We start from the raw sequence: 12,878 nt of genomic DNA on the forward strand, positions 1-12,878 counted from the left end.
CATAGCTCTCACCATCAGTGAGGGGTCATAGCTATTTATCTATAATCTTTAGCTCTGGACTCCAATGTGGAAGGAGCAGTGAGATACATTACCTATAAACTGGGAAAGGACTTGCCCGTGCCCTGCAGTTTAAGGAAACTTTCCCTTCCGGTGACTCCTCTGGATAAATGGTATTGATTGGTTGTTCTTCAAAAATTGGTCCAAATCCTTTATCTTCCTCAGAAACTACAAAAACAAAATAAAATTATTTATTAGTCAAAGAAATTTGATTTTTAAAAAATATTTTAAATGTTTTCCTGAAAAATATAAGAAATACAAAATCTCCATTTTCATTCAAAATGAGACATTTGCCTCAGAATTTTAAAGAAAACATTCAACTTCTTTATTCGAAGTGTTTTCTGCCTGTTGAATCCTTTCTCCAAAAACGCTCTGTGTTACTTAACTACTTATAGCATCTCAAATAAGCTCTACTTTGTGTACGTTTCCTCTTTTCAGAATTACGACCTCACTTTTCTCTCTCCTATCAAAAATTTTAAGATCCTTTATGACTTAGCCAAAGAGCTAATTTTGTCAAAAAGTCACCTCTCAGCACCTCTAGCTTCAGTTGATCTTTGTATTTTCATAATTCCCTATAGAATTTAGGGTACTTCCCATACTTTCTGATTCTTGATAAAATTTTGTGTTCCACTAAATTACAAATACTTGAGAACAGGTGGCTAGGTCCATAATCTGTGTCCACTACTCTAATAGCTAGCTGTACAGCAATGTGGACACAATAAATGTTTAATGATTTAGGAACAAGAGAATAAATGAATTTTAGGACAACTGAGGAAATCAGTAGTTATGGAAAAATAACCGAGGTATGTAAAATTTGGAATAGTAAATTCCTACTAAAAATAAGGTATTTTCCTTTGAAATATTTCAGGTGAGTTTAGATAAATAATGCTTCATTCTGGCAGGAACTCATAAGAATTTTATTAATCATCTATATGTACTGACACAATGACAGCAGAGTTGCAAGAGTTAGTGAAACTACCCTTGGTTTTTAGAAATGTGATTAGTCTAAGAGTTGATACATATATAAGACATATAATTTTTAAAGGATTGACAAATTCAGGAGAATTTGGCAAAAGCAATGTTTATGATGATTTTATTTATGGATCAGGTGCATTTACTCTGTACTTTTCATTGTCTCAATATAATTCCCACTATAATCTAAAGAGATAGGGCCTCCCCCAGTGGCGCAGCAGTTGAGCACTGGGCTGCGAAGCTGCCCGAAGCCTCTGCAGTGCTGGTTCAATCCCAGGCCACTGGCGAGGGTCCCACATGGCCCACAGACCTCGCCTGCCGTGCTTGCTGCTCCCCTCAGCAATGTATTTCGTCAGTCTGCCTGTTCTGTTCCCTGCTCTGGCTCTGGTGAATTCTCTCACCCTCCTGCACTTCTGACTGTACCCAGTGCTTGTATAAATAAATAAATCTTAAAAAAAATAATCTAAAGAGATAGACTTTGTTATTACTCCTATTTTAGAAAAGGTTTGGAATGGTCATATAATTTTTATCAAAGCACTGAAATAATGAGAGATGATATAACAAATCTATTAAGGGAACGTGGGATCTTTAGCCTGAGTTTGATTCCTGGCCAGGAAGCTGACCCACATGGAGCAACACCTGTCTCATCCGCTGTTCCCCTCAGCAGTAGATTTCAGTCAATCCACCTGCTCTGCTCTTTTTATGGTGAATCCTCTCACCCCTTGCACCTCTGGTCTACACTCCAGTTCTTCTACACCAAAAAAATTTAAATAAATAAATAAGGGAATATGGAACCTGGAGATACTGTTGTTTCCTTCCAGTTCACTTAAAAAGACAACTCAATAAAGTACAATTTTATCAATCTATTTATATTCTTTCTGAAGGCATGATTTCTATCCCTATTCTATCCCCTGATGAATAATGGTATTAGTCTGAGATTTTAAAATTTTTCAGAAATTTTAAATAGATTAGAGGACTAAAAATAAATATTATCCAGGGAGTTAAGTTCATAACTATCCTGTAAGTATTGCCTGTATGTGACAATACTGATGACCACGTTATTATTATTGCCAAAGGACAAGATCATCAGATTTAAAGAAAGAGATGGATGTTTGATGTAATTATGTATATAACAGAAACTAATTCACTGATCTGCACTGGTTTGGATACTAATTTTCCATTTGGTACAGCATAGTAACATAAGAATTTTGGATGATGGGTTCCTTGGTCATGGGTGTGGTGTGGTAACATTTTTCGGAACAGTGTGAACCCATACTTCTAAATCACATACAGTGTTGTAAACAAATGCTTCCTCAATAACAAATAACACAGTTTTTTAAAAAGAATATAATATTCCAATTATCGATTCCCCCAAGAAAATAAATTTTCAAATGATCACCTGGGAGGCTACTGATGACCTATAGATTGTTATTTGTCCTTAGTCAATAACCTAATTCTGGGGCCTCCCTTGTGGTGCAGGCAGTTAAGTCTCAGCGCTATCAAGCTGTCACCAGCCACTGCACCATGAGTTCCATCCCCAGCCAGGGAGCTGACCCACATGGCGAAGCAGACCCCTCCTGTCTCGCCCACTGCTCCCCTCAGCAGTATATTTCAGTACATCCACCTGTTCTCCTCCCCACTCTGCCTTGTGAATCCTCTCACTCCCCACACTTTTGACTTACACCCCAGTTCTTGTATGCATAAATAAATAAAAATAATCTTTTAAAAAATAACCTGATTCTAACCATGGATGTCAAAAAAAGTTTTCAGTAACAACAAAAAGTGTGATAATTAAAAGAAAAAAAAAGATAAACTTTATTAAAATTAAAAATTCCTGTTCTGTTAGTCAGTCTTCATATCATCAGGTATGCAAGGTTAAAGGTTTCTCTTTAGGTATTTTCCAACTTCCATCTCACAAGCAGCAAAATGGAGAGGATTTCAACCAATTAAATTTAGTCTTCATTTAACCCTTTGCACTCCGCTGTCCCCTCTCAGGGGACATCGGAATTCTACCATATCACTTGGATGTCCCCTCTCAGGGGAGATTGCAATTTATTAGTGATTACGGGGAATTGAGGTTATTTCAACGCAACTTTTTGAGACATGCATGTTTCCCTGAAGTTTTATCTTGAAATGGCACAAGAAATTAAATCAAAATATCGTAAAATGGTTTGGAGTGCAAAGGGTTAATATTGTGGAATATAGCAGTAACTGCATACTATTTCACAGAATGTGAAGTTACCTCAACAGGTGAAGATTGCATTCGCTAGATTATTGTATTTTCAATGCAAAAATCAATAAACTTGACCTATTTTGCATTTGGCTCCACTGTACCACCTGACAATGCCATTATAGTTTATAAATAACCCTGACTTATCATTTATAACTTCATTAGCTTCCTTGATAGAACTACTTTTACCACTTCAAAGTCAGCAATTTTCATTCCAAATTGACTTATTTAAAATAGTCTTTAAATACAGTATTTAAATATAATATTATTTATAGTGTCTTCTAATACAGGAAAGACAGACATGACACACATCAATGTGGAGATGCAGGTTAAGGAGTAAATTTGCACATTTAGTGTATAATGTTAAATATTTCTTTTGATACTGTAGCTGTTGATTTTAAGGTATATGCTCTTGAAATAAAATCAATCAGTTTTTAGAAAATTGAGGACATGTTTTAAGTTGTTTCTTTACCTTGATTACATGTATTAAAATAAGTTTATTTTTTCCTAATAAAAATAAGCAATATTAAATTCATTGAAAATAATGGAAAGTCATATTCTACTAGTGATGAGACTATTATCTACTCAAAAGGGATATGTAATGATTAAACTCTTTTGGTGAACTGATTGAAGTTTTCAGTTCAAATTAAATAATATTAGTGTCTCATGCTTTTTTTTCTTCCCAATATCAAGAACTCTTCATAAATTTGTGATACTATATATTTCCTCATATTCTACTTCCACTGCTTTTTATGGAAACAGACAATAAAATTTTTATTTGGGGTTTAAATATAGGAAGCTAATTTCCAACAAAATATTGAATTTCTTTTTCATGTTGAGAGAACATTACATTTAGGATCATTCTCTTTGCTCACTTCCTTGATAAAAATGTGGACTAGGACACTCTTCATATCACATTAATGTTTGCGACATTATTTTAGTAATACATGTTTCTTATTTTTCTAAAGTTTTCAAGCCTGAATGAAATGGTGTATTCCATTAAGTGGTCTAATAATGACATTTTATTTTGAGAACACATTTAGCCCTTGAAAGACAAACTACTCAAAACAAGCTTTCAGACTGCATCAATATGTTCAACGTGAACTTGAATGTGAACTTCCTAGCCCCTTGAAGCACACCTTAACTTATCACTCCGTTAGCTTGACTAAGGTACTCAGATCAAGGGAAATGCATTTTCAGGTACAACACAATAAAGGATCCATTACTACATCACATGCTCAGCCAACAAAAACTTTAGCCATATTTTGCTTGTTTCTACAGACATAGAAATAACTAGATGACAAATTATGATGCTTTGAAAGTATTATGGTGTTTGAAAGCCAAAGAAACAAGAAGCAGACAGGTGTTAAGTTAAAAAAAAAAATTAAGATAATTTAAAATACATGTCTTTCTTCTTACCAGAAAAAGTATCCTAAAAAGGAATACAAAATTTTAGCTGACATCTTAAGCTAATTGATAACATTTCATATTACTCTTTCTTTTGATTTGTTTTTATCACAAATTCATTTATTTTCCACCAGCTAGTAAAAGTAAGCTCATCTCTTAATGTGATCAAAAAAAAAAAAAAAAACAAGAAAAGCAAGGAAAAAATCATACATAGGGCTTCACTGATGGCTCAGGGGTTAGTCTCAGTGCTATCACCAGTCATTGTGCCCTGAGTTCGACTCCTGGGCAGGGAGCTGACCCACATGGTCCAGCAGACCTCTGCTGTCTCACCTGCTGCTCCTCTCCTGTTCTGCTCCCCCAAATAAGACCAGTCCACATAAATGCCTGTATTATTTTACTTTGTGACTATTATCAGAGTGACCAGATGAGCTGAAGAGTATCTGGGTGCTTTATTACTCTTGTCTCCTTAGAGTCATAATGCTTTACTCTCAAGGTAGCACTGTGGGTTGAATTGTCTCCAGAAAAATAACAAGGTGAAGTCTTTTTTTTTTTTTAAGATTTATTTATTTATACAAGCACTGGGTACAGTCAGAAGTGCGGGAGGGTGAAAGAAGTCACCAGAGCCAGAGCGGGGAACAGAACAGGCAGAGTGACGAAGTACACTGCTGAGGGGAGCAGCAGGTGCGGCAGGAGAGGTCTGCGCGCCATTTGGGACCCTCACCGGCAGCCAGCTATCGAACTGGCACTGCAGAGGCTGCGGGCAGCTTCACAGCCCAGCACTCAACTACTGAGCCACCAGGGGAGGCCCACAAGGTGAAGTCTTAATCCCTGTTTTATTAGACCCCATTTCCATAGCATCTTTACAGAGGCAACCAAGTTAAAACGAGGCCATTAGCTGGGTCCTAATCAAAAATGACTATAACCTTAATAAACAGGTAATTTGGACACAGAGACTAACAGAAGGAGTATGTCATGTGCAGATGGGACAGACATTTATTTAAATATTTCTTCTTAGATTTATTTATTCATGCATACAAGAACCGGGGTACAGGCCAGATGTGTGGAGGGTGAGAGGATTCCCCAGAGACAGAATAGGGAGCAGAACAGGTGGATCTACTGAAATCTACTACTGAGGGGAGCAGAGCATGAGGCGGGAAAGGTCTGCCATGCCCTATGTGGGTCTGCTCCCTGGCTGGGGATGGAACTCTGCCCAGAGTAGTTATAGTGCTGACACTTAACCCCAAGGCCACAAGGGAGGCCCTGGAGGTACACATTTGTAGTGATGCTGCCACAAGTCAATAATTGCTGGGGACAATGCTAGCTGGGAGAGACAAGGAAGAAAACTTCTGGGAGATTTGAGGTAATGTGGTCCTGATAACACCTTGGTTAACGACTTCTAGCCTCAAGTACTCGACACAACTATGTTCTAAGTCACCCAGTTTGTGGGACTTCCTTACAGCAGTCCTAGAAAAATAGTGCATGTGGTATATTTATTATAATAAGTTAATCATAAACTGTTGAAGTTGTTGAGTTAGACTTTCCCAATGCATGTGACAGTGAAGTTTCTTTTAATGCAAACTACTAACATCGACGGACCAAGTATTCTTTGAAATATCTGGAAAAATACTGGTCTTTCATACAACCTATTTCCCTATCTCTGTACTTTTGTTTGTTTCAATTCCTCCACTTAGGATTTGTTCTATCTCTAATATTTGAAACATTGCAAGGTTTTCTTACCTGCTACTCCCATCATTAAATAATCCTTAATTCCTGAAGGTAAACCTTTTAAAATACTCATTTTTTACAAATGTGTGACCTACTTATCTTATTCCCTAGGATACTATAAGATTCTTGATGTCAAAGAACATATTGTAATGATCTTTATATAGTGTACATGTAATGATTCCTAATTCACAAGGTAGAAACAGAAATGACATTGGAGGAATTCAGGCAAAGACCTTCCTTTCTCTTAATACTCTAAGAATCTGCAAGTGGAAGAAAGTGCTTCTGACCCACTCTAGCATAGATATCCTTGTTTAGATATGCAAATTACTGCACTAGTTGCTCAGTGGTTCTTCCTGAATTTTCATTCTCCTGCAATAATACAGTGACTTGTAAACTGCCAATGTTCACTGAGCATCTAATATGTAGGGAACTGTGTTGCAAACCATAGTCATGTTCCAATTTAGGCCCCCCCAAGCCCTGTGATTTTTATATATTGGAAGGTCCAGGCTCATGGGAATTGAATAATTTGCACACAATCTCTTAAGTAGCAAATACCAGGTTGAATATGTAAATATAGTTTTATCTTACTCTGTACTCTATTTTTTTCTAGTAACATACTGCCTTTACTTATGGCAAGAACTGTTGATGATTGAAGCAAAATCTAAACTAGCACAGTTGCTAATTATATTCCAAATACCATAAAAAATAAAATTTACATGTTTAGCCTCTTTAAACTGAATCTCAAAGATCTTAGTCCATCAATTTTATTTCTCTCTCTTCCAGCAAAAGAAGACACTTTCAAAAATAAGTTAGGTGTTTAGAAAATTTAAGATACTGCTTTAAAATATAGTTGTATAGGATTTCTAAAAACCACACAGGAAAAAAATACAGACTACTTTGAATATTTTCTATTTGTTACACTCTTCTAATAGGGTATTTGTGATGTATCTATTCCTTCATTTTGGCAATCAAGATCTTACCTTAAGATCTTAGATAAAATATCTTACAAAATTTCCATGTGATCCAAAATTAATGTTTTAAGTTTAAATTATTCATTGCTTAAGGCAAAGGTGAAATACGATTTGTTTGAGAAAGGCTAGTTTTAAATATTTACCTTTTCACCCAACTTACCTCCATGGCCATATCTTCTGTGCCATGAAAACTCTGAAAATTAAAAAATAAAAATTAATAGCAAAGCAGGCTTTCAAGCTGTGGTTTCAAATATTACTCATATAACTGAAATACTAGTTAATAATATTAGATAACTGTCCCTTTACTATTCAGGCTGAAAAATCATTACATCTTTGTATACAGATATTGTCTTTGTCTTCTATAATTTTAACATCAAATTTTGTGGTCAATAGAATTAGTACAAATTTTCAGTACTGATAAAATTACTTTGGCTTTATTTTATTCATAAAAATAAGGCAGCAACAATAACTTAATACAAAACTTTTCTATATTATATATGCAATATATATATGCTTGTAATTATATATATATATATGAGTATATACATTTATTGTAGGTATATCTATGTCATTTAAATCCTTAAGTACTAGTGAAGTTGTTATATTTATGAGATTCTTAAGTAATCATAATAAACATCACTCCACAAAATGAAACAGCATCTTTATTCCCTTAATACAAACTAACAAATGCAATAGAATATCCATCAGGTTCACCTTAAAGCAACCAATGGAACATGTGTAAGGGTGACATCCATCAATGTCTTGAACTCCACAACTGGACCAAGTACTTACTGACTTGGGGCAAGTGAGGTAAAGGTATTTGAAAAATAGATTGCTAGAAAACTTGCTGTTTTCAGATAAAAATATGATTCACCTTTCCTTGTATGAAGTATTCCTGTGACTCCTCCATGCTTCTCTTTGAAAGACAGAAATACGGTATTTATTTCTCCTAAAACTAGAGTGCTGTTTTGTTATTTTAAACATCCATGAACAGCAAATGTTTGTTTTGTTTTTCATAAGACTGACTTGCCAGTAATAAACACTAAATTACATGAACTAAAATATTAAGAACAAAGGTAAGAAATGATTAAAACACGGAACTTTCTAATCACTCTCATGTATATTGATGAGCTTACTTAAGTCTATTATACCTTCATCGTGAAAATACCATTTAATGGTGAAATAGTTATTGAATATCTTTTCCAATACCACATAAAGTGTGTCCAGTTGAAATTGGCCATAGTAGGAATATTTGCTGCCCAAGAATTGATAAGTGCTACATAGCAGGTCTTTTTCCCCTCCCAAAGGATCCAGATTTTAAACAATTATCAGCCCATCATTACATAAAATTGACTAACTCTTGTAAAGTTTTAATTAAAAGTAAAGAGAAAACAGTACCTTAATATGTGTTTATTTACCTTCCTAACCCAGATGTCAAAAGAAAACACTACATCTATCAGGTTCAACCTACATCTATCAGGTTTAATGATTTGAACACACATATTAATTATACTGATGTCATTTACAGAGAACACACAAAGGCTAATTCTTACCTGAAAGACAGGTTGTAAAAGATATTAGCATCACAAGGTAACTGACCAGCAACCACATTTTCATCTTGTGCTCAATAGAAGTTTGATTCAATGTTTCAAAAAAGCTTTAGTTTTATGGCAGTTGGGTACTATCAAACACCTACATCCAAAAAAAAAGGAAGGAAAGAAAAGAACAGAAAATGAAAGAAAATGAAACAAAAGGAAAGGACAGAAAACAGAAGAGGGAAGGAAAGTGCAGATAAATATTTATCACTTGGGGTCAATGACAATATCCATTCTATTTTATTTTCTGTTCCTGTTTGTAAAAGACACTTTTGTTTATTTAAACACATTTGTGATTCACATTTTACTGACAACTACAGATTTGATATCAGGGCTTCAGCAGCCTCCCAGTATTCCCCAATAAAAGCATGAAGAACTCAGTTGCTGTTATGATTTTGAACTTTTTAAAACACTCACATGTAATTATACTATACTATGTTATACAACTAGCACAACTACAAACATTTTATTTTTTTTTTAATTTTAATAAATTTTATTTTTATGTTCCCCAAACAATTGCAACCCCCTTATTTTGACCCCATTCCCCCCTTCCCCACACCCCACTCCCCACAGAGTGTCTCTGGTTCATAGTTGTTTGTTGATTTTGATTTTTACTTTCTTATAGTTCTTATAGTTATTCATTTTCCTGGTCCCTTATTTAAGTTTTTCTAGATTCCTGCTATGAATGAGACCATCCAGTATTTTTCTTTTTCTTTCTGGCTTATTTCGCTGAGCATGATCCCTTCCAGCACCATCCATGTTGCTGCAAATGGCATGTGTTTATCTTTTTTGAATGCTGAGTAATATTCCATGGTGTATATGTACCACATCTTCTTGATCCAGTCATCTATTTTAGGGCATTTGGGTTGTTTCCAAAGCTTAGCTATTGTAAACAGTGCTGCTATAAACATAGGGGTGCAGGTGCTCTTTGGAATTGATGTTTCTGTGTCATTTGGGTAAATACCTAGGAGTGGAATTGTTGGATCATATAAAAGCTCTATGTTTAGTAGGTCCAGAAATCTCCACACAGCTCTTCACAGTGGTTGAACCAGTTTGCACTCCCACCAACAGTGCAGGAGAGTTCCTTTTTCTCCACATCCTCGCCAACATTAACTACAAACATTTTATTATCAATCATTTTAATTCAAGACTAAATGTAATGAGGCCTGGGATGGGCATATTAGCAACAGGAAATATTTAAAATATCTTTGTAAAAGGAAAAATAATCAACAATTAAAGACAGGCTCATATAAGAACTATATAAATACATAGGCATTATTAATACAGGGGGGATTTGTTAGTATTACCTATTGTGTGCCTGTGGAAAATACTGGCCAAAATGTTAAAATAGAATGATTAATATACTTTCTCTCCTTCATTTCTTTCATTTGTTCATTCAACAAAAGTTAGTCATTGCTTCTTTAGTCAGCAAGCTTTTGTCTGGCCAAATATTTAAAAGTTAGAAAGCCCTGCTTAAGAACAAGACAAAATTACTGATATAATTTAAGCTATAACTAAGCAGCAGTCTAATAAAAACATCTTGCTTTGAAAATGTTGCAAAAACAAGATCTTCTTATTATATTAACGAGGTTTGACCCAGGGTTTGGAATAGCTTTGTATGAATGATGGGTCCTACAACTTATGCTTTATCATCCTTTATCATCCACCTCTGTGATCAAGCACAGAGATAAAGGAATCAAAAAGAAAAACTTATTTGTTTGCCCTTACATAGTTCACAGTGGGAGCAGAGATGTGTACACAAGCCAGTGCAGTAAGATTTGGATTTATATGTTATTAAGCATGAAAATGTGCTCACTGTTTTAATTAAAAACATAGCATGCCTCATGATGGGAATGGGCATAACTGCTCTAGACAGGGCATCACAGTGGAGATTTAAATCTCAATCTGATTGAGGACTTCAGAACCCAACTGCTTCTTACTGGAACTCATCTTGAGAGCAACATTAGAAGTACAGGCACCAGAAAGGGACCTCTTCAACTGGGACACAATAGGAGTTTCGATGAGACGAGATTAAATTGTGTTTTTAAGGAATACATAATAACAAGAGAATCACAAGACATAGAGTTCACAGCAAATTATAAATGAAGATAGAGCATGAAAATAGCTCTGAAAGGAAAATGCCTAATGCCATAATATTCAATAAATAGACACCATCTGAAAAAGCAAAGATAAAATGATATTGTGTACACTGTAATAACATTACATAAAAATATGGGATCTTACTCTTTATTGTGATGGATTTTAACACCATACCTACCACCCTGATTTTCCAGAATTCTAGCATTTTCATAGTGTTATAAATATGTTTATTGGGTCACTTTGTCATTCTACATTTTTTCCTTTGGTGTATAATTTATGCTACATGGAAAATTGCTTATTTCTAGGAAAAAATGAGCTGAATTCTTACAGAAAAACAGGAATGAGTCAAATTAGAAGCAGGAAACATTTAAAATATCTTTGCAAAAGGAAAAACAATCAACAAATAATTTTAAGTGTAAGAAGCAATTCAGGACCAACTGCTTTCTCTTGGACATATGTGAAAAGGTGTGAACTACATATCTGTATAGAGTGTATCAAGCTTGAAATTTTTAAAACTTTGTTTCTTTTTAAGCTTGATTTCTAAGCAGGATGAATCAGTGAGAAAAAGTAAAAGTAAGTAAAGGTGAAGATTAAAGAAAATTTCTTTCAAAGACAAGAAAATTATTTGAACAATCTATGAAAGAATTTTTAGTTTTTCATTTTCAGTGATATGCATCGATATCTAAATATTATGAAAGAGGCCTCCCTGTGGCACCAGCCACTGCAGCATGAGTTTGATCCCCGGCCTGGCAGTGAACCCACATGGCCCAGGAGACATCTCCTGTGTCAACCACTGCTCCCTTCAGTAGTGTATTTAGCAGATCCACCTGTTCTGCTCCTCACTCTGTCTCTGGTGAATCCTTTCATCCCCTGCACCTCTGGCCTACACTCCAGCTCTTGTATGCATAAATAAATTTTTAAAAAAATAAATATTATGAAAATTATTTAAGTCAGTACATAATGTTTACATCTTCCCAAGTTTGCCCCAATAGTGAATATCTGAGCATTTTCTTGGCCCACTGGCTTCTAATGAGATATGAACACTAATTAGGATGAGTTCCTTTCATGAAGACAAAGATAGAAAAAGCCAAACTGTTTTGTCAACCAATTATAGTTTTTATAATTTATTTATTTATATATAGATTTTACATCATTGTTCATTTTTGTACAGTTTGCTTTCTCTTCTCAGGTGGATTCCCCATAAAATGAGTCACCCGTGAATCATCACCACAGTCCCTTGTGCTCTTCCCTCACCTGTTTTGATTCCGCTCCCTCTCCCTTCCCTGCAGAATGTCTCTGATTTATAGTTGCCTATTAATTCTGTTTTTTTAATTTATCATTATATTTTTTCCTGATCCTTTATTTAGTTCCCCTATTTCCTATAAGTGAAATCATCCAATATTTTTCTTTTTCCTTCTGGCTTATTTCACTGAGCATCATCCCTCCCAGCTCCATCCATGTTGCTCAACCAATAAATTTTGTAAATTTTATCATAGATGTTATATGTATACATTATATATATATATTTTGCAGATTATAAAGCATGTGTAGTATAATTACATTTTGCAGATTATAAAGCATGTGTAGTATAATTACCACACTTTTAAAAATTCTCATTTACCTATTAATAAACTGTTATGATCTGAGAACTCCAAATGATTCTCACAGACATTCAACCTCCTCAGCCAGGGGTGCTGCCACACTGGGCAGGCTGCGGGCAGGCCTCATTGCCAGCACTGGAGGCAGGGATGTCCCTCACAGCTCCCTAACTCCGGAGGTATGAAAACGAAGTGGCAGAGGAAGAAAACAACTCTGAGAAAG

General features: G+C 35.0%; 1 protein-coding gene across 6 annotated transcripts in view; it reads right to left on the reverse strand.

The window, feature by feature from the left end:
- Positions 1–12,878, reverse strand: part of CNTN1 (contactin 1) — a 397,546-nt gene that overhangs the window by 173,014 nt on the left and 211,654 nt on the right. For 4 of the 6 annotated variants that reach the window (XM_037514140.2, XM_054696297.1, XM_054696298.1 and 1 more), the window contains 4 exons: positions 8,916–9,054; positions 8,237–8,278; positions 7,523–7,555; positions 93–225 (listed from right to left, as the gene is read on the reverse strand). In XM_037514140.2, the coding sequence (XP_037370037.1) occupies positions 93–225; positions 7,523–7,555; positions 8,237–8,278; positions 8,916–8,979 (272 nt within the window). In that variant the 5' untranslated portion in view covers positions 8,980–9,054. The remainder of the gene's footprint in view (positions 1–92; positions 226–7,522; positions 7,556–8,236; positions 8,279–8,915; positions 9,055–12,878) is intronic. The other 2 variants (XM_054696300.1, XM_037514142.2) reach the window with 1 other exon arrangement.

The sequence above is a fragment of the Talpa occidentalis genome, unplaced genomic scaffold, assembly GCF_014898055.3.
Source record: "Talpa occidentalis isolate TD23 unplaced genomic scaffold, MPIMG_talOcc4v2.1 talOcc4.16, whole genome shotgun sequence".
In the NCBI taxonomy this organism is placed as follows: domain Eukaryota; kingdom Metazoa; phylum Chordata; class Mammalia; order Eulipotyphla; family Talpidae; genus Talpa; species Talpa occidentalis.